Raw genomic sequence first — 21,455 nt, 5'->3', positions numbered from 1 at the left:
TGTATTTTTGCTCATTATTTAAATCAATTTTTTTTTTTAAAGTAGTTTTTCACCATTTCAAAGTTCACGGATGTCTTATCCACTTATATCTTAAGGGCACCATTTCCTGTAGTGTGTCTTGGGAAAGTATAGCCTTGCAACACCCATCCCTCTCGAGGCCAGTTTTTGTGTAGTGGTTTGCTCCCCCACATGAAACAGATTGTACTGGTTTACAATGATACCTGGAGCAGGAAAAGCCTTCTGATCTGACCAGGATACAGCACCTTCATCATCTGATCACCGTTGTTATCGGTGCAAAGCGTCCTCTGCTCTGAGCCAGAAATCCTAAATCACTGGGGGGAAACTTTATTTTCAAGTAGGCCTTTTTTGATCACATTCACGTTGTACAATACACATTTCATTACTTGTGTCTTACATAGGTCTTCAATAAAACACACTGTCCCTTTAAAGAGGAAAGTTCTGTGAACAAGAAAAAAATGGGAACAATCTTGATAAAAATACGTGTTTGAGAACAAAGCTAATAAGAAATGTCTAGAAAAAAATACACATATTTGATGAAAAATGAATGTTTAAAGAGGCATACAAAAATGTACACAACTCTTTGTATTAACTATAGAGATTTATTTATATTTCTTCTAAAATATTTTTATATTGATTTTCCCCTTCTTGTTTTTGCAGGGGAAAAAGTAAATTACACAAAACAACAAGCATTGAAAATATATTGTTTACATTTATTTTCAAATTGGGCAGGATTTTTTTACAAATTATTCATAAAATATTGGTTTATAAAAATGTTCCAACTGGATGTGTTCAACTTCAGAATATATTTTACCTGAATATCTTTTCCTCTAACTTCCTGAAACTTTTAAATGGCTTTTTCGAATTTGCCAAACTTTCCCCCTCACTCATTTTGCATATGCATGTGATCAATACCGCTATCTAGCGGTAGTCAGAGTAAAATGCACCTTCCCACATCCTTGCCTAACTCCCCGACACTTGTCCCCTTGTGACCGTTTTCCATTTCCACAACGCCACGCCCAGGGGAAGGCTGAGTTCATCGGCCGCACCTTCGCCAAGCCAACCATCAAAATGTGCGACGAACACTACGGACCCCCGAGGTTCCCACCCCAGCTGGAGTACTTTCAGATATACAGGGGCAACTGCACTGCCGGAGAACTTCTGGCGGCCTTTGAGCTCCTTCAGGTAACTCACGACCGGGAAACGATTTGGCGTGACTTGTTCCATTTTCTGTCTTCTCTTCCCTCCCCCATATCGCACTGTCTTCTTTTTTTTTCCTTCAAAATAAATTCCTGGGTGTCCCTCCACTCCTTCTCTTTGTAAACCGCCGCCCCATCCTCCAGATACCGTTCGATGGCGAGGAGGTTAGACGCGCTCTGATCGCTGTCCATAACTTTGCTGTTCCTCAAATAAAGGTGCTCTTCTTGTTTCATCCCATCCAGCTCACTTCGCTTTCTTTCGCTTCCAGGAAAGAATATGTTATTGATGTCTCTTCAAAAATCAAAATAAAAGAAGCATTTCTCTGAACCCTCCTTAGATCGGCCAAGGAGGAGCAGCTGACCTTCCTCCCCTGGAAGGACCAACAGACTCCGAGCGAGGTCCAATTATTCCGGTTCCCCTGGGGATCCGGCCGATTCTGAGTCGCTACCGCATTGAGGTGTGGGATAGAATTCACATCCTCGATCCTATAATGTACTGACAACAAGGTTCCCTTGGGGTTTCCATCCAAATATATTACACCTTTTTTCACTGGCAGAAGTTTTGCTCATTATAAGTTTTTTTATGTTTTACTCATTTTACTAGAAAATATTCTCCTAAATGTAAGCAACATTATCATAAAATTATATGTATAATTTGATAAGTTAAATTAAAAACCAAAAAATAAAGTATAATAAATCCATTTTACAATAAAGAACAGATACAACTATGCAATTAAATTACTGAAAATAATCATTTTAATTTACAAAAAAAAAAAACTGAATAAAAAATATAAAGCACATCAAAAATATTACCATTCTACCAGGAAATTATTTTTACTGTATTTTAAACTCCTTTTGTAGTAAAAACAAACAGCATTTTAAATATAATATCTAGTTTTATTCAAAATATTAAGTACATTGATAGTTGAAATTAGCATTTTAATTCACTACAAACATTGGTAAAAACAAAGTACAATAAAAATATAATAACTTTACTAGAAAAACAGGTTAAAGTGCATGAACTTAAAAATATGATAATGCTGCAAAAATTGTTGCTCCACTGGCAGGACATTTATATTTTTTCCCCTTTTTTAGAACTCATTTCTCCTATAAAAAGTGAACAAGAATCCTTATAAGAAAATGTCTCAAAAATTGTTTCAGATCAGGGAATGGTGTATTTGTGGCCTGTACAGTCCTCTGAGACATTTTGTAATTAAGGGCTTTGTGAATAAATGTAACTCTACTTGACTATAAAACAAGTTTAAAGTATTTTAAAATTAGAAAACTAATCAACATTTTTCCAATGTGGTAAAAATAAAAATTGCGGTGAGAAAAATTGTCACCCATCGGGGAAATATTTATTTTTTTAATTAATACATTTGTTTACCTACTTGCAATTACTAATTTCAAATATCAATAGAGTCAAGTTTCGAAGGTAAAAAATCACTTGGGTGCATCAACTAAAAACTGTTCAATTTATTCCGACTCAGGTCTTATTCTGGGGTTTGAGGGACTTAAAAAGGATCAACTTGGCCCAAGTTGATCGCCCCCGTGTGGACATCGAGTGCGCTGGCAGAGGTGTTCAGTCAGTCCTCATCCAGAACTACAAGAAAAACCCAAATTTCAGCACATTGGTCAAATGGTTTGAGGTGGTGAGTACCCTCAAATTGCCAAACAAAGATACGTACTGTAGTAAAAACGTTTTTGTGTGAATATTTTCCACAGGATCTCCCTGAGAACGAGCTCCTCCACCCTCCGCTCAACATCAGGGTGGTGGACTGCAGGGCCTTCGGTCGCTACACGTTGGTTGGTTCTCACGCCGTCACGTGTCTCCGGCGCTTCTTGTACTGCGCTCCCGACAAAACAAGCAACCACTGGGGAAGCGCAGGTAATAAAGAAAACCAGCATTATGATACAGTTGCACCTCGTCATACGAGCCTAATTCGTTCCAGGATCGTGCTCGTAGCTCGAATTGATCGTATAACGAACACATTTTCCTGATATGAAATAATTAGAAAACAATTGGTCCGCTCCTGTCTTCATATAAAAGCATTAGGACCATTTTTTTTTTTAAATGCTTTGAAAACAGCCACAGTCAGACGCAGTTTTTTTCGGATTTTGGTAAAGGAAAAAAAGATACTCCAATTTCCACTTGTCCTAGAAGCACAGTCAACTTTCCTTTTTTTTTTATAGTCGCCATGTCTGAAATGGGATGGGCTCACAGAACGCAAGGGCGGGGGGGGATTTTGTAAGGTTTATTGTTCTATATTCTTTATCAATTATCCATTATCCGTTATCGGTCAAATCATAATACGCTACAAAGCCAAGGGACCGAGACACTTGCTCTCGGCCAAGAGGCTGAGTCAAGGTCCTAGCCACAGAGCCAAGCAGCGGTGGCCAAAGGGCTACTGCCATCATCTGGTGAAACAGTAAAAAAATTTTGGGGTACAAATTTATTTTCGACCACAGTCAACATTACTAGCGGGCCATATATTAATTTTATAACGGAGGCCACGAGTCAGTACTTTTTTTTTTATCACCGGCCGAAACTGGCTCCTGGGCTGGACTTTGGACATGTCTGAGCTATAAAAAACATCTTCCTGATCACTAAAAACATTAAAACTGTAATGAAATAATTAGTAAGATATTGAAAGAATAAAATGCCAGTCTATTATGAGCACTTACTATCGTAGAGTTGCCTTAACGAATGTGTGTGCATAATGTGGAGGAAGGGGAGTGCAATACGTGTTACCTGTATTGTATACTTTTTTGGATGATTTCAAATTGATTATGCCATATAATATACATTTTTTGATTTCTTGCCAATTTTGGCCCTAATTGTCTGGGTCGCTGGTAGCTGCGGACAACATCATCGTAGATTGCTAATATTGTTGCGGCATTATACATAGTCTTATTGTGAGTAAATAGGTACTGTGTTGTGTTTGTAGTTTTTTTTTTAATCGCTCATTTAGGTAGATTGGCATTAATAAGAGGACCAATTGTCGTAGGTTGACAGGTATGAGATTGACTGTTAATGATAGGTAAGCACTTATGTACACATACAATTCAAATTACTGTAACTTGAAATTAATGTACACACACAAAAAAATTACAGAACATTTCCCAAAAAATATTTTGCCTGTAGTTGCATGCGCAGACTGGATGAGTTGATGTCTGTGGTGAGCAGTCAGGAGTTTGAGCGGTCTCTAGTGGTAACCTCTGGGACTGCTCGTGAACTGGATTTTCTTACGTTTAGCAAACAAACAGGATGGTTGCAAATAAAACTCGCATACTGAATTTCTCGTGTTTAGAGGTTCTTATATAAAGAGCTATACCACTGTATAATTTTGAAATATCTGCTCTGAGAGATTTCATCTTTTTCGATACTTTCCTGATTTCACATTTTCTCTTTTCTTCTCATGGGCCGCTTTCTCCTCCCACTGCCATCTTTTCCCGCTTTCTTGCCAGCTAAGTTAATGAACGGCTACATGGTCCTGACTAATGGTGGCTCCCAGCCTGGATTTTCACCCAGTGTCTCCTCCCGCGCTCTTTCTCGCTCCACAGGCGAAATTTTGGTGGACGTGGAGTCCCTGGAGCCCGCCGTGAGGAAAATGGACACCTGCGTCAAGTTAGATCCTGTAAGTGCTATTTTGTTAAGATTTAAAATTAAACTTGAAAAACAAAGTACAGATCTGTGCAGACCTTTGAGATTTTTTGTGATAAATGGATACACAAATAAATATGACTTGAATGTATCTATGCTAGTTAGTCATTTATTTATTTTTTTTCCAAATGTAAAATCTTCGATTGCAGACATCTGATGCAGTTGTAAAAGTTGACATGGTAAGTGCTGCTCTATACAGAAAAAGGCAATAAAAACATGATTTAATAAAATGAAATCTGTTTAAATAAGATTGAAGAAGTGAGTGACAAAGACCAAAAGAAGAAAAAAAAGAAAAAGGGAGCTACGGACGAAGAGGATGAGCCGGACGAGAGAGTCTTGGATTGGTGGTCCAAATATTTCGCTTCCATAGAGACACTGAAAGAGGTTTGTCACAAAATGATGCGATCGGGTTGCAGTGTTTAAAGAAAAATATTTTGGTTAGAACCTCAAAGCTCAGGAGGCAGCCCAGGCTGAAGCAGAGGAACGAGAAGATCTGGAAATTGCAGCAGAGGCGGCAGGTACGTTTATGGAGGACACATTAGTTCGAAAAAGAATTTCAATTTGGGTTTACAGATGCTCCCCTGCCTACGAACATTCGCCTTACGTAAAACGGTAGATGGGCACATTTTTTTGGGATGTAGAGAAATAATTGCCGTAAGAAAGATTTTGTATCGTGTGCACCTCTTTTCCGACTAGAGGACAGTACTGAAGTGCTTCTTTCCGCAGCTAACAGCGTGTGGCGCTGTGAAAGGTTACCTAGCATCCTTAATACATTACATTTTATGTAATTTGTATAAACATCCTATACTGTATCTCCAGCGCGCTAAAACTTTGTTTTAATTGTTAAATATCTGGTGCATCCATTCAAATTGGTTGGTGTAAAGTGTAAGGAAGAGGCGAGCCATTTCTTTTGAAATGAAAGTGAAATAAGAAAGCTTGATGCGGTTGAGAAAAGGGTTGGAACGCTTTTTTTCGTCCACTTTTTATCACGGAGGAGGACTGCTTTAAAGCGCATCTTCCAAGAGTAAGTTAAACTGAACTTTATTTATCCTTATGGAGCATATTATTTTATGAAATGTTTTTTTTTTTTAGTACAAAACAATACAGGTTACTTATAAAAGCCTTAAACATACTTATATAAACCTTAAACATACAAAATATAGCACTGAAGCAACTTACGAACGATCATCTCATTTGTAAGTACGACAGAGTCTGTATTTGAGCCTCTGGGTTGTTTTATTAGGAGGGAAAAAAAAATTAAATCTTCTCAAGCGTTACAATTCTCAACCGAAACTTAATTATTTGTACAAATGAATCAAGAAAAATGACAATTTCTCATAAGATAAAATTGTACTAACAGCCCAAGACAACTGTACGAATAATATCGGATGAATTGAGCCAACTGTCCCATTTTTTTAAACCAGAGAAAAATATAAAAGTGAAACGGGATTATTTTTGCTGCAATTTGAAAAAGAGTTTCAGTGTTTTCAGTCATTCATATGTGGCATACTCATTAGCATTACGTCAACTGCCTGAAGTTTGGGATTTGTTATTTTTTTCAAAGAACATGAATCCATTCGTCTCATTCAAGTCGACCTCACCTCATGAATACACCTTGTCCAATTCCACCTCCACTCATCCGTCTTATTTAGAATTCAAATGTGATGACCCTGTTCGGAAAGGCTCCAGGGTGAGGGAGAGGAACAAGGACAAGAGGAGCGCCAAGGACAAGAAGAAGGGGCATGTTGTGGATGGAGTTGAGAAACAAAACATTAAATCCAAAGTGGACGAGTTGGTGGTATGTAGCTTAACATATAACATATGTTTACATACATAACAGATAAAAGCTATTTCATATTGCGATGTGCACAGGTGTACAATAAGGAACTGGAGACGGAATACGCCAACTTTGAAGACTGGCTGCACACTTTCAACTTGTACAGGGGAAAAGCTGGAGACGACGACGAGCACGCTCTGGATGATGACCGCATCGTGGGACGGTTCAAGGTGTGGTGCCGTTTTGAAAAATGTAACTCTTTATGCCAGCCTTGCTAAAAGAATCTTGGCCATTTATACTCAACCATAGCTTATCCGCTTGGATAGACCTTTGACATCTACAGTTAACTATGACAGCCTGGCTATAATGGGTCTTATATTGTTACAAAGAATGACAATACAAAGGAAATTATTATTATTATTATTATATGGCAAGTTAGCCTAGCTAAGAGGGATCTTTGACGTCTATTGTCATCCATGGCAGTCAATCTAAGATAGGTATTTATTGTCTATGGCAGTCTAGCTAAAGTCCATCATCGTTTACGGCAGTCTAAAACAAACGATGTTTATACTACAGTGGGACCTCGCTACTTCGCGGTTCCATGTTCGCGGGTTCAGAGCTTCGCGGGGCTAAAAAATAATAATAATAAAATAAAATAATTTTTTTTTAAATCCCCTTCAAAAATGCTTAAAAAAAAATCCTTTTTTTTTAAGCATTTTTGAAGGGGCGTCACTACTTCGCGGATTTTCACTTTTCGCGGGTGGTTTTGGTCCCCATTAACTGCGATGAACGGGGGATTACTGTAATATGGATCTTATTCGTCTATTGCTGTCAATGGCAGCTTAGCTAAGATGGACCTTTGACGTTTATAACCATTTATGACAGCCTAGCTAAAAAGGATCTTAAGCGTCTTATCGGTTTGGTTAAGATGGATCTATGACATACTGTATATACTGTATTGGTCTATGAAGGCCTAAGGTTGATCTTTGACATTTGTCTATGGCTGACAAGCTAAAATGGATATTATATGTCTATTGTCTGTGGCAGCCTTTCTAAGATTGATCTATGGTAAATGATGGTAAATGGTTTGCATTTATATAGCGCTTTTCAAGTCAATGAAGACTTTCCAAAGCGCTTTACAATGTGCTTCACACTTTCCCATTCACACACACACTCACACACCAATTGCGGCCATGCAGCCATGCAAGGTGCTAACCTGCTTATTGGGGGCATTAGGGATTCAGTATCTTGCCCAAGGACACTTCGACATATAACACGGAGGAGCCGGAAATCGAACGTGCGATCTCTTGATTCCAAGACGCGCGCTCTACCTCCTGAGCTAATGCCGCCCTCTATGATGTCTACAGGCGTCTACATTAGCTTGTGATTTAAGTGTTTTGTGTCCTGTCGTTCTATCCAGGGTTCCTTGTGTATGTACAAGCTGCCGTTGTCTGAGGAGATCACGAGAGACGTGGGGTTTGATCCAAACATGGGCATGTTCCAGAGCATTCCGCATAACGACCCCATCAATGTCCTTGTCCGGGTCTACGTGGTTCGAGTAAGATAATAGAAATTATAATAGAAATGTTTACTGCTGGCCTAGTTAAAAATGTATTGACATCTTCTACTCCAGGCTACGGATCTTCACCCAGCTGACATCAATGGGAAGGCGGACCCGTATATCGTCATCAAACTGGGCAAATCCGAGGTCAAGGACAAAGAGAACTATATCTCCAAGCAGCTCAATCCCGTGTTTGGCAAGTAGGTTCCCCCCCGATTGGCATTGTGTCCCTTTGATTTTATCCTGATCGTTTTGATCTTCGATGTTCACAGGTCGTTCGATATCGAGGCCACCTTCCCCATGGAATCCATGCTCACTGTTTCCGTGTACGACTGGGATCTGGTTGGCACGGATGACCTGATTGGGGAGACCAAGATTGACTTGGAAAACCGCTTCTACAGCAAATACAGAGCCACCTGCGGCATCGCGTCCTCCTACTCTCTGTAAGAGCAAGTCATCAAGTTTAAATACTTGATGACCAACTGAGTCCATGGTTTTGTCTCCATCAGACACGGGTACAATATCTGGCGGGATCCTTTAAAGCCCAGCCAGATCCTCGCTAAGCTCTGTAAAGAAGGAAAGTTAGCACCACCTCAGTATAGCCCGGGAGGGAAAGTCAAAGTGGCTAACAGAGTCTTTGCGGGACAAACGGAGATCGAGGATGAGAACGGTAGGACAGCACAGCAATCATTTTTCCCTATCCACTACCATGACTGTTTTTTTCCATGCATGATTAACAACTTGTTTATTAAAGCGCTATCAACCGCAAATACATTTATATACTCTGTGCCCGAAAGGTCTGAAGAAGCAAACGGAAGAGCATCTAGCGCTGACGGTGCTTAATCACTGGGAGGAGATCCCCCGAGTGGGCTGCCGACTGGTTCCGGAACACGTTGAGACCCGGCCCTTGCTCAACCCAGAGAAACCAGGCATCGAGCAGGTGAGAAACTGCCAAATGAGTGGTGTAAAAAGCACGCTGACTCCGACATGTGTAAAAGGGTCGCATCGAGATGTGGGTGGACATGTTCCCAATGGACTCGCCAGCTCCCGGACCCGCCCTTGAAATATCGCCACGGAAACCAAAAAGGTGAAGCTTTGGAAAGTGCGTGTTTGAGATGTATATGCTTCTTTATTTCTCTTTTTGTTTATTTTTGTCTTTCTGTCTCTCCTCTCATCCTCACTCTGACCAACTATCTCTGTCTGTATTCCTCTCATTCAATCTCTCTTTTTCTCGTGCCTTTAAAGAAAATCCCATATGAATATTTCCTACTTTTTCCAAACGTATTCAAGTTCTCAACTTGACTTGTTTTAAATACATTAAAAGATAGCATTCCTCCTTAAAAATCGAAGATGAACCTAGTTTTATTCTTGAACTTTAGAATAGAAGACTAAAGCTGAATGTCGTTTTTTTTCTGTCAAAATAAAACTTTGTTTTCCAGTTCCTTCTTAAAAACAGCCAGGAGAGCACTATCGTGTGCATTATCACAATAATTCTGAAGCCCCACCATGTGCATTGTATATACAGCATGTGTGTGTTTTCCTTCCTCCTCCCTTTACCAGATATGAGCTCAGGGTGATTATTTGGAATACAGATGAAGTAATACTGGAGGACGATGATTACTTCACTGGGGAAAAGTCCAGTGACATATTTGTGCGGGGGTATGTACATACGTACCGTGGCGCTGGCTGGCCAATCATGTCCTGGGGAAGGGGGGGCTGCGTGTGTGGCGTGGTGGAGCGTTTCATTTTGTTTTTGTTGCTGTTAACCACATTTTTGTTGTGTTTTGTCGCGTGCGTGTCCGTCTTTGGTGTTTGTGGCGTGTCTCTGCTTGTGTGCAGCTTTGAGCTCCGCGTTATTATTTGGAACACTGATGACGTAATTCTAGAGGACGATGCTTTCCTGACAGGGGAGAAGATGTCTGACATCTATGTCAGGGGGTAAAAGAAAAACAACTCAAGATTTACTACGCATGGCTCGGACCACTTCGTGTTTTAACTCCCACCTGGCACACATCCCCTCCCCTTCAAAAAGAAAATATAAGGACCAAACCATATCGAAGGAAACATTTTATTGCTGTTTCACTTAAAAAAAAAACGTTGACCAATAAGGCTGCATAGAATGGGGGAAGAAAACATGTGATGCTCTTTGAGTCGTGTCATGTTTGACTTTTTACCAATGTTTCCTTCTCTAGCCGCTCATATTAGCCACTTGGCTGCAGGCTATTGTTGAGGTGTTGTGGTTTGGTCCTTTACTGCTATGTCAACCCAAAATAGCTTTAACTGACTTATTTCCTGCCTCCAGCATGCACGCATAATCAGAAGAAAGGGAGCAGCTCCTTTGCATGTGCACCTTCTTGTTTGTTGTTTGTCGGCAGGAAAAACATCATTTGGAGCTTGATGTTTTTTCTTTATCTGCTATGGACGTCAATGGTGGTGAATGTGTTGATACGTTGCTTGGTTCCCTTTTTTGCCCACCTCTACTTTAAGTGATCCATCTTCTCCTCCTCGACCTAGGTGGCTAAAGGGGCAGCAGGAAGACCGCCAAGACACAGATGTCCACTACCACTCCCTGACTGGGGAGGGAAACTTCAACTGGCGCTTTGTCTTCCCCTTTGACTACTTAATGGCTGAAGAGAAAATCGTCATGTCAAAGAAAGAGTCCATGTTTTCCTGGGACGAGACTGAGTACAAGATCCCAGCTCGTCTCACGCTGCAGGTGTGGGATGCTGACCACTTCTCGGCCGATGACTTCCTCGGTAGGTTCTCTGATTAGAATGTACGTTTGAATAGAAAATAACTTTTCATTATATGGATCCAGGTGCCATTGAGCTGGACTTGAATCGCTTCCCGCGCGGGGCCAAGACGTCCAAGCAGTGCTCCATCGATTTGATCCGTAACCAACAGGAACTTCCGTCCATTTCCATCTTCAAGCAGAAACGGGTCAAGGGATGGTGGCCTTTTGTGGCCCGTGATGAGAATGACGAGATGGAGCTGACTGTGAGTGAGACTGGGGACAAAAATATTGTTCAATAATCCGCAGCACACGTGTAATTTAGTTAAATGCCTGATTTCGTTTCCAAGATTTTCAAAATGATAAATTGATTTTGACTTATTGCCCTGCCTGAGGTGTGACTGGACAATATTTATCATGAAAATTTGAAAGATCGATTGATGCTTTTCTGTCACCTGTCCTTGATTTAGCACATATTTTGCTAAAGCAACCGCTAACCAGAAAATATCATAGCTCTTGCATCACTTTAACAGGTAATGCTAGTTTCACAAATGCCAATTACTAATGCTTGCATTGTGGATATTGCAGTAACCTAATTTAATGTCTAATCATGCAAATGTTTTTTTTAAAAAAAATGGAAAAACTTCTTCCTAAAATGTCAGTTTAATTGGAAATGTGTTAATAAGTAACCAAAAATTGGAACGGGGGTGATAAAATAGAATAGAATACAGTATACCTTTATTGTCATTGTGACAACGAAATTGGGCATGGCACTCCAGTTTACATATTCACAGTGAGGGTAAAAGAAACCAAGAAGAAAAGGAACAGAGAAGATAAAGTTGTAGTTATAATTTACACAATATTTACACAAAGAAATGTCGGCATGTAGGATGTTACATACAGTTGGTATCGTAAGGGTTGTGAGAGACACGTGAAGCTGCTGCGCTTGCGCGCGCCGCCATCTTGATGTTGTGTGATTTTAAATAGGAGATTTTAATCATAGTTGTGAACATGTCAATTAAGAAAGGTTATTCATTACTTTGAGTAGCGGTAGTAATTCTGTGGTCAAGGCAATTGTGACTGGTGTCTCTGGTTCTTCAGGGCAAAGTGGAGGCTGAACTTCACCTCGTGACTGCAGAGGAAGCAGAGAAAAGTCCAGTGGGGCTCGGGCGAAATGAGCCCGACCCTCTGGAGAAACCAAAGTAAGGAACTCTCTGACTAAATAACTTTATTCTCTCGGTGAGGAACGCAGCGCAATGCTTTCTTTTTCTACCCCGGCATGGCACCCCACCCCCACCCCACTTCCTGCCTTCTAAAGTCGGCCAGATACGAGCTTCATGTGGTTCCTGGGTCCTCTCAAATCCATTCGCTACTTCTTGTGGCACAACTACCGCTGGTTGATCCTCAAAGTTCTGGGCCTGCTTCTTCTGCTGCTCATGCTGGGCCTCTTCCTCTACTCCATCCCAGGCTACCTGGTCAAGAAGATGCTGGGGGTCTGATCCATCTAAGATGGTAGTCTTGGTCTTGCAACCCCCTCACCGCTTCTTCCTCTTTAACGCTTTGCTAGCTCCACCCAAGCTCTGCTCCTTTCTATTTCCCGCTGATGAGCCCGGTTTACTGTGTTTCTCCGTCCAGTCGTCCCGACACCACCTTCCTCTGGTTCCTGAGCCCGCTGAAAGCCATCCGCTACCTGCTGTGCAACCGCTACAAGTGGCTGATCATCAAGATTGTGCTGGCCCTGCTCCTGCTCATCATGCTGGGCCTCTTCCTGTACAGCATGCCGGGCTACCTAGTCAAAAAGCTGCTCGGGGCCTGAAAGGGAGTTTTTGAGGTTAATAATAGACCCAGCAGAAAGGAAGTTAGTACCTTATTTATTTCCTATTTCTTGCACTAAAACAAAAAATTGTTGAATTTATGATATAGTTTGTAAGAAACTGCTCCACACATTTAAATCTGATATTTTATGGCTGTTACTTTTCTGTTTTTATGCTGATTCAATGTACAGGATGGTTTTTACCTTTTCAGAACGTTCAGTGGGTCCCTCCTCCAACACAGCTGATTTGATATATAGGATTGTTTTTACAACTTAAAAACTTGCAGAATTGCTTCACTGAAAACAGCTCAACTTTCAGTGGTCCCTCTTTTAACACAGCTGATTTCCCTTTCCAGAACCTTCTGATGTGCTCCAGCTCTGTTAGAGGGGGGGGACTATGAAAGCGGGCAGGATAATCTGGATTCCTCCTCCATCAGATCCAAACCCTCGAGAAGTAAAACCTATTGTGTACATCAAATCAGCTGTGTGTGATCCTGTCTATCTACAATGAAAACAAACAGGCAATGGAATTATTTGGTCCTATCATCCAAAAGAGTTGTGGCACATCATCCAGGTTTAAAGTAAAAACAATCCCATACATTGAAATCAGTTGTATTGGAGGGGACATGTCTGTTGGTCACTCCTCCAACACAGCTGTGCTGCAAGTCTCCTTCGAAACTTAATGAGTATTTAACAAAAATCAGAGATCGCCACGGCAACGAGAAAGATACAACAACCCTCAAAATAGGTCAGTAAAGCTTTAAAGTGTTTTGTTCAGCTGTTAATGGCTAAAGGGTGAAACATTGACTATTTTTGACGACTGCGCTCCAATATTTTATACCGAGTGTAGCCGTTGCAACTTTTTGCACAAGTCATTGGAAAAAGGTAAGATGTCTATTTTGCTAAGGGGAAGAAAAAAAATACTATATTAAGCACTGATAAAAAATATTGAAGTCAGGTCAATCAAAAACTGTATAGAGGTTTTTTTATTGTGTAGAACCGACACGCATGTGTTTCAGTGATGAACAAAATAGCCGCATGTAAGCATGAATTGCTGTTCTCTTGATATAAAAAAATGACAGTTGACTCATCTCCGCCCACTTGTACAAGATCTACCGATATGCTTGTTTTATGTATTAAGCCACACGTGTGTAACAAAGTGCTTCTTTGCTACTTGGAATAAACAAAAGAACAAATGTAGCATTTTTAATGACTTTTGTCAAATCGGGGGAAAAAAGTGTCATTACTCATGTGCTGACAGATGGTTGCAGGAGCTTTCGAAGTTCGGCGTTCTGCTGTTCCAGACTCTCAATTTCAGGGACACGGGCTGAAATCTCAGCAAGAACTGCCCTGAAAAGATGAAAGAACGCGGTGACGACACTTGTTTCCTGCCCACGGTTTTCTGCGACTCACATGTGCTTTTTCAGGATGTTCTCCGCCATCTCCCACAATTTCAGTTTGTCTTCCGGGATGACATCAGCCAAACTCTCCCAGTAGACTTCGTCCGCCGACGAGTCCCACATGTCTGCGCTCCAGTAGCGAGGTTGGCCGGAGGCACGACTCCTTAAAGCAATGTTAATATTAGTGTAAGTAGAACTCCTATTGTTCCCCCCAAAATAATTTCAATTCCAAGCCAACCTGAAACGACCGTGACGCTTGAGGAAATCCTTAAAAGCAGGCAGGATGTGGTTGGGGTTGATTGAAACAGCAGAACAATCCTATAAGGGAGTAAAAAAAATATATAAAAGTGACATTGTGTAATAATTTGAGTTGGTTAGAGCTAAACGTAAAGAGTTTCTCTGCACTGATTGGGAATTTGAAGGCTAACGGTATCGACATATTTATTTGAAGCGCCGATTATTAAGCAGAACACTGAGCCTTTTGAGATCACCCTGCACACGCACTGCTTTTTAACGTTGCACTTTTGGTAAAACCAGTTTTGCAATCAATAATGTGTTAAGAAATATAGATTGGCGTGATTAAAACGAAAAAAAAATCAATTGTTGTCTTTATTATTGTCATAACTAGCCCGTTATTGGGGGTGCTCAAGAACCTAGCACTTTTAAAAGGATAGGCTTAAATATGATAAACAACACAGCGTCAGAAATACTTCACTACCCATGTAAAATGAATGTTTGAATTAAATTTAAAGTAAGACACACATCAATACCACACATATAAGTCATGTTGAAATTCAAATGTATTTACTGTAAAAGGTTTCATTTAAAATGTAATTTGTTTTGCACCTATTCAACTTTTACAGCAAATGAATATCAGCTCAACAATATGGGTTTTTTTGGAGTTGATAGCAAATATCTTTAGTCCTAGCCGGTGTAATTGACCTATAGCGATGTACAAAAACTAGCACATAACAGGCCACTGAATAAATTCTCGATTTAGCCGTGGCTAAGACTGAAAAATGGGGGGCTATTTTTATCTGTTTGCATGTACCCCATGCACACCTTTGGGCCATTTTAAAGTTTAAAATGGCAGAAAAACAGCAATGCAATTGAATAGATTTGCCTGTAGAGCTTATGCAAGTGTATGGAGTCTGCAATGTACACTGTGATTGGCTCATCGTGTTTAAGGGCGGGGTTTAGCCATAGGCCAACTGTCTAACTTTTATGGCTAGCGGAAAAAATGCCACGCATTTAGAATTTGAATTAGTTGTGGAGGGCAAGTGACACTAAAGGACAAAGGAAACAGTGAAAAAAAGTCTAAGGTGCTTGCATGACCAGCTGTGGCAGATGAATTACATTGAACGACACGAAGCAACTAACAATTGCAGCTGGTGCCAAGCCATAGAAACTGAGTGGCTAGAGTGGAATAAAAAGTTGGAGGATGCGGTGACTTACATGCAGGGCACAGTAAGTGGCAATTAAGTGCTAAAAAACTGACATTTGGGCTTGCGTAGTTGTAATATGGCGGCTTCTTTAAATTGTATAATACGATTACAAATTTCTAACCTACAAGTTAAGAAAAATCATGTTGCTCATAGTGTAAAGTACAAGTGGGTTTTTTTTTATTAAGTATTTTAACACCACTAGGGGTCGCTATTTAATACACTCAGCGCCTTTTAAATGGGTTATTCTACGGAATCTTAGATTGTTACTCACCTCAGCCAGCTCCCCCTGCTGGTACTTTAGCATAAAGTCAGCCAAGTTGGGCAAATCCTCCTCTTCCAAGCCAAATATCTGCCGGATGCAACAAAATTCAGCACAGGAGTTTCTACGTATGTTAAAATAGGAAGTGGACTAACCGAGAGAATGGTCTCCAACTTGATGACTTTCTGTTCCTGCGAGTCCAGGGTTGCTAAAAGCTGGACTTTGTCTTCTGTGAGGAAGCCCTGAAGAAAAAAAAACATTTCAATGAAGAGAAACCAACAAAATATAAAAAAAGCATCGTTTCCTACCAGCTCATCACAAAGCTTCTCCATCAGTTCCTTCATCGTCTCCAAGGGCAACGTCTCAGTGTCTTGTGCCGGTCCATCAATCTCTGCCGAGCTAATCGGCTCTGGGTCAGGACCAGACAATTCCAGGGAGGAAGCCGCGGAAGGTCTGGTCCAAGCCAGACAGAGGAGCTGCTTGTGAATCAGGGAGTCCACCAGCAGAGCCCTTTCAGCTTGGGACCTCACCTCCTGGTCCAGCATTCTCCACGTCTCCTCAAACAGTTTAGCGTCCGAAACAGCAAAGTGCCTTGGGCCAAAAAAGATGTTCATAAATATTGCTTCTTGTTCGCAAAACTCTATTTTGAAAAAGATCTAACTTGATTCGCTGCTGCACTCCCTGGTACTGCACAATGCTGCGTTTGTAGTCGTCGGACAAACGGACGCTGTGCTTCTGCCATTCCTCTTTGCCGCTTGCGTATGTGCGACGAAGGTTCCTCAGTTCCATCTGGAGACTGGGAGACAAAACGTACAGTAATTTAGGGATGCGTTTGTGTGCTTGTCAGGTTCTGGCATGGCGGATTCTATAGATGTAGACACAAAATGTGTTTTATCGGATAGTGTACGAAAAACAGAACAACAAAGTTAGCGAGGATTGTAAAGATTGAATTACATCAAAGCTACTCCAAAACAAGCTCAACTTTTCATCCTGGCTACATAACGTTGAATTACTAACTAGATATAACAGAACAAAACATGAAATGAAGCAGATGCAAAATATAATGCAACACCGACTGGTTCTAACTAAACAAAATATGAAAGAACGGGGGTGCAGGGAACATTCTCAGATGGATGGAAGCACTTTATAGCGTTCCAACACTAACCAGCTCTAGCTGAACAAAGCAGGAAAGACAATTTAAAACATGTAGTGGTGCTAGCTCTAATTATAACGTAAAAGGAATACTATGCAGGATGTGTTTGAACAATAACCAAATAACAACCAAAACAAGAAAGTAAGAAGGCAAAATATGTTGGGACACTACCTAAACTACACCCAGGATATGTTGGATAAACAAACCAACTCTTACTTAACAAAACCATGACATAAGGACAACGTAGGATATACTGGAAAGGCAATTACTTAACTGAACAAATGCATGAGAGTACACTATAGGAAATATTGGAATAAAACATGGGAAAATGACATGGTAAGATATACCGGAACAAAACATGAAAGAAAGGCATAATAAACTGGATCAATAACTGAAGAAAGCATGAAAAAGGGACAACATAGGAACAATAAGTGACCAACTGGACAAATGCATGAAAGGAAGATAAGCATATCCCCAAAGGTTTATAGGATCATAACGGGAATTCCATTACTGTGATATCCAATCAAGAGAGACTAAACGACCGTGAGAAAATGGGAATACGGAGAGAAACGTTATCCCGACGAAGCTGTGGATGCCCCAGAAAGTACAGAACATGAAAGTGCTAGATGTAGGCCTTAAGGAGGCCCTCCACTGCAAGGAAATCAATTTTGGTGTAGAGACGTCTGGCGCCATCTAGCGGCGAGTTGTCAGTACTGACCTGAGGATTCTGCTCTTCATGTGGGCCAAGTCGAACATCTCCCTGTTATCCTTCTCTTTGATGTCATAGACGCTGCTGATCACGGCGTCCGCCAGCATCTGCTGATGTTCCTTCTCCAGTTCCTACGAAACAGACGACTTTCATTCAAATTCAAGCGTACACCAAACCATCTCCTCACCCGTAACTTGGCAAAGTGTTCCGCCCTCATCTCGTCGTATTTATACTCCGGATCCATCATCAGGTTATAGATTTTGGCCTCGTACTCCTCCACCGTGGTCCTCCTCCGCGGCAGGCTTTCTTGCTGCGAGTGGACCGTCAGTTAGACTCTCCTTTGTCCGAGGGTTTTCCGTTTCTCACCTGCTCCTCCCACAGCTGCTGGATGCAACGTTCCCATTCTGTCTGCTCTTTGGTCAGCAAGATGTCGTGTTCCTGCTGGTACAAGTTCTAGACAAAAGAAGAACCTTCATGGAGTCAATCTTTATCCATAGCGGGTGTTAAAGATCTCTTTACGGCGTCAACTCATTTGTTGTCCCCAAAAACGTATAAACTCAAACTTAGCAGTGTGCACACCTATAACAACTCATGTCTCTAAAATTCATGTCTGCTACTAGTGGACAACATATCAAAACCTGGTCTGCTATTGATTTGCATCACTAAAATACTGATATTGTCTGAACTACCTCCCACAATGCCTTTTTCTTGATTCAGTTCAGAATCTCGTGTGCTACTTATATATTCAGCGAGTCATTTATTCTGTGCTGTATTTGGCTGCTATAGGTCCCATGACTTAAAGTGGTGCTGAAAGGAGAAGCAAAAACAATATGGCTACTTTCATGGCTGCAACCGATCAACGATTGGGAGAATGATTCCATCTAAGGCGCATATTTTTGGGGCTAAAACATTAGTCCAGACTTTTCCAAAATTGTAGGTTAGAAATTTAAAAAAAACATCTTTTTTTTTTTGTCATTAAAAAAACTTTTTGAGGAGCTTAATTTGTATGAGGCAAACATGACAATTTAAAAAAAATTATTTGGTACATGTTGGCTGGGGTAAACATGACCCAATTTTCAACGTCTATTTTTAGACTACAATTGAGATTTTGCCCAAAATCATAGCTTTTGGAGGACAATTTTTTTTTTCTTTGCTGTCTGGTCATCCTGAAAGGGGGGTGCCACATGTGCGGTCCCTTCTCAAGGTTTCTTCATTTTCCTCATGTTGAGGTTTTTGAGTTTTTCCTTGCCCTCATGTTGGTTCCAGATCAGGGGATGATGTAATAATAGTCTGTAATAACCTTTGCAGCCCTTTGAGACTCTTTGTGATTAAGGGCTACACAAATAAAAATGACTTGACTTGACTAAATTTAGACTCTTTTTGAAAGAATTTAGTCTGCGTTTGCTAGATTAAACAATGATTTTCATTTGAATCTTCCGTCTCCTCCCCCATCTGCATCCATCTGCTAACTCCACCGTACCAGCTTGAGTCCTGTTGCATCAAAGGTGACTACAACTTAATTTTTTTCTTTGTGTAAATATTCATGTTATATAAAGTAATCAAAAGCAAGAATATTACACTATCGTGTTTTTATAATGTTTTTATCTGGGGTTCGTAACTATATTATTACAATAGGTTTTGTTGTAATATTGTAATGTCCCTGCCCATATTTAGTCACGATTATGCACTTTATTTTCTTGTAACTTGTGGTATTTTATAATAACACTTTACCATCCCCACCTCAGAACACAATCCTGTTGTATCCTGGGGTCTACTGTGATTGCAAACAAAGGTTTCGCCCATCATGTGTATTTTGGGGGAACGTAGCCTCGCAAATTACAAAGGTTCACTGTATGCACATTTCATGGAAACAAGAACAGAATGAGGTACCTCCATATGATCCAGCTCCTCTCTATAGGCCCGAGTCAAGGTCTCCACCGTCTCCTCGGACCGTCGCACCATCCGATCGATCTCCTCCGCCTGCCTCCGCAAGTCCTTCACGTAGCGATCGTCTTCAATCTTGAGCTCCCGCTCCAGCTCTCCGATGACTTCCCTCTTGTCCTCCACGACTTCGGCGCACAGGAGACGTTGCCACTCTAACATCTCCTGCAACTCGTACGCAACCGCCGTCCCATCAGCCAAAGACCACCTGCTCGTAATCTCCTCCAACTTCTCCCGGCCGGTCTCCACTTCCTTCTCTAGGAACTCGGACCTGAAATCCGGAAGGGGTTTTTTAATGGCTGAGCAATCACGATCAAGTTAACTTACCGAATCCGGCGAGCTTGCTCCAACTCTTCCCTTTGTGCCGATTCTTTGGCATCTGCTTTGGCTTGGATGTTGCTCACCAACTCTAGGAGATCTTTCTCTAGCTGGGAAATCCTCCCAGACCCATCTGACTTCTAGAAAAGAAGGAAAGTATACATCGGGTTTATTACAAATATAATTTTGTACTTGTATTGGATGCATACATTCCTGTCAACGTATGAGTTTGTTCACACTGTGTAACAATTTTTGTACTGTAAAGAAATAAAAAAAAGACTGGTCATGGTCAATGTTGGTCACGTTACTTCTTACTTCCAAAAGTAACTGATTTAGTAACTGAATTACTTTCGAGTGGAAGCAACTAGTCACCAGGAAAAGTAACTTTTTCCCGTTACTTTAAAAATGAATTTTTGTATGTCAAAGAATTTGAAAATGTCTGCACTCTTCAAGCCAATTGAATAGAGAACAAACAATGTGATATGTGCTTAATGAAATGATAACTACATTACCCATAATGCCACATTGTTGATGAACCATGTCATATTTATTGCACCAGCAACACATACATGTATATTTCCTACACTTGAAATGCACCAAAAATAAGCAGTAAACAATTTAAAGTGAATTTAATACATTAAATCTAACTCTCACAACCTAAGACAACTGTTCAAGTAGACATAGCCAACTGTACTTCAAGTATTTTCACCCATCAAAAGTAAACAAAGTGTGTTTAGCACTGCAGTGTAACTGAATCAACCTCACAACCTAGGACTCTGTTAAGGCAACTGCACTTCAATTATACCATTCACAAAGTAAAGTAACGCACCGCTTTTTACTCCCAATACGTCCACGAAATCCTGTTTGGTAATTTAAATAAACATTTTCACGCAAATTATTCTACATAGCTGTTCTTGTTGTGAGTGGATAGATGCCCCATCACTTAATATAGGGAATTCCGATTATTAATAAATGGGCGCCAATGGCTGGGGTTGACAGGTATGCACATACAATTGAATTCATAAACTAACCTTTTCTTGTTGCTCCTGAGATGGAGGAGGTCTCTCCCTTTCACAAATGGACGCAAATTCCATTTTCACATTTCACCGCAGAAACAAATACAAATGCAACACAGGAGAGTTTGTTTGTACCTGTTTTCTTCCTCTTTACTCCCGAAAAATTCCAACTTTTCTTCTGCCTTTTCAACCACGTGGGCTGTATCCATAATTTTGCCGTGAAATTTGAAAAAAAAAAAAAAAAAAAAACGCGCAGTAAGTCGACGTGCGCGCAGATCCAGCAGCGTGTTTTTTTGTTTTTTGTTTTTTTGCGACCGGTTGCTATGGGCGACCGAGGGCTGCCTTCAGGGGCACTCAGAAAATGTATTATCACAAGTGCATTATTCTCTTCGAGAAAAAAAGACACTCATTGAAAAGACGACAAGGTCTTTAGCGAAAAATGTCTGATTGA

General features: G+C 40.7%; 2 protein-coding genes across 15 annotated transcripts in view; one reads left to right on the top strand and one right to left on the bottom strand.

Annotated features, from left to right (window-relative positions):
- The window catches only part of LOC148346045 (otoferlin-like), a 113,646-nt gene extending 99,683 nt beyond the window's left edge, over positions 1-13,963 (top strand). For 2 of the 13 annotated variants that reach the window (XM_088325264.1, XM_088325265.1), the window contains 23 exons: positions 1,042-1,203; positions 1,362-1,433; positions 1,556-1,675; positions 2,708-2,869; positions 2,943-3,105; positions 4,686-4,855; positions 5,031-5,060; positions 5,131-5,265; positions 5,324-5,399; positions 6,534-6,679; positions 6,754-6,888; positions 8,079-8,216; positions 8,292-8,419; positions 8,492-8,662; positions 8,729-8,889; positions 9,017-9,159; positions 9,218-9,306; positions 9,780-9,878; positions 10,734-10,975; positions 11,038-11,216; positions 12,052-12,152; positions 12,269-12,462; positions 12,586-12,734. In XM_088325264.1, coding sequence (XP_088181390.1) covers positions 1,042-1,203; positions 1,362-1,433; positions 1,556-1,675; positions 2,708-2,869; positions 2,943-3,105; positions 4,686-4,855; positions 5,031-5,060; positions 5,131-5,265; positions 5,324-5,399; positions 6,534-6,679; positions 6,754-6,888; positions 8,079-8,216; positions 8,292-8,419; positions 8,492-8,662; positions 8,729-8,889; positions 9,017-9,159; positions 9,218-9,306; positions 9,780-9,878; positions 10,734-10,975; positions 11,038-11,216; positions 12,052-12,152; positions 12,269-12,449 — 3,003 coding nt within the window. In that variant the 3' untranslated portion in view covers positions 12,450-12,462; positions 12,586-12,734. Of the gene's footprint in view, positions 1-1,041; positions 1,204-1,361; positions 1,434-1,555; positions 1,676-2,707; positions 2,870-2,942; positions 3,106-4,685; positions 4,856-5,030; positions 5,061-5,130; positions 5,266-5,323; positions 5,400-6,533; positions 6,680-6,753; positions 6,889-8,078; positions 8,217-8,291; positions 8,420-8,491; positions 8,663-8,728; positions 8,890-9,016; positions 9,160-9,217; positions 9,307-9,779; positions 9,879-10,058; positions 10,158-10,733; positions 10,976-11,037; positions 11,217-12,051; positions 12,153-12,268; positions 12,463-12,585 lie in introns of all 13 variants that reach the window. The other 11 variants (XM_088325269.1, XM_088325268.1, XM_088325275.1 and 8 more) reach the window with 10 other exon arrangements.
- Positions 13,732-21,249, bottom strand: drc1 (dynein regulatory complex subunit 1 homolog (Chlamydomonas)). Of its 2 annotated transcripts, XM_088325280.1 has the most exons (14): positions 21,140-21,247; positions 21,020-21,056; positions 19,998-20,128; positions 19,620-19,941; positions 18,096-18,182; positions 17,917-18,039; positions 17,739-17,860; positions 16,529-16,663; positions 16,176-16,458; positions 16,023-16,109; positions 15,880-15,957; positions 14,402-14,481; positions 14,177-14,326; positions 13,732-14,113 (listed from the first exon to the last, which is right to left on the bottom strand). In XM_088325280.1, exons 1-14 carry the CDS (start codon positions 21,211-21,213, stop codon positions 14,011-14,013), a joined length of 1,812 nt encoding a protein of 603 aa, XP_088181406.1. In that variant the 5' UTR covers positions 21,214-21,247; the 3' UTR covers positions 13,732-14,010. The 2 variants fall into 2 exon arrangements, with proteins under 2 accessions (XP_088181406.1, XP_088181407.1); XM_088325281.1 differs by lacking the exon at positions 21,020-21,056 and having other exon boundaries at positions 21,140-21,249.
- Between the last annotated feature and the right edge of the window lie 206 nt (positions 21,250-21,455).

Source organism: Urocampus carinirostris, chromosome 20, assembly GCF_059441175.1.
Source record: "Urocampus carinirostris isolate Australia breed hairy pipefish chromosome 20, RoL_Ucar_1.0, whole genome shotgun sequence".
In the NCBI taxonomy this organism is placed as follows: domain Eukaryota; kingdom Metazoa; phylum Chordata; class Actinopteri; order Syngnathiformes; family Syngnathidae; genus Urocampus; species Urocampus carinirostris.
The sequence above is the reverse complement of the archived record's forward strand: the minus strand, read 5'-3'. Positions and strand labels throughout refer to the sequence as shown.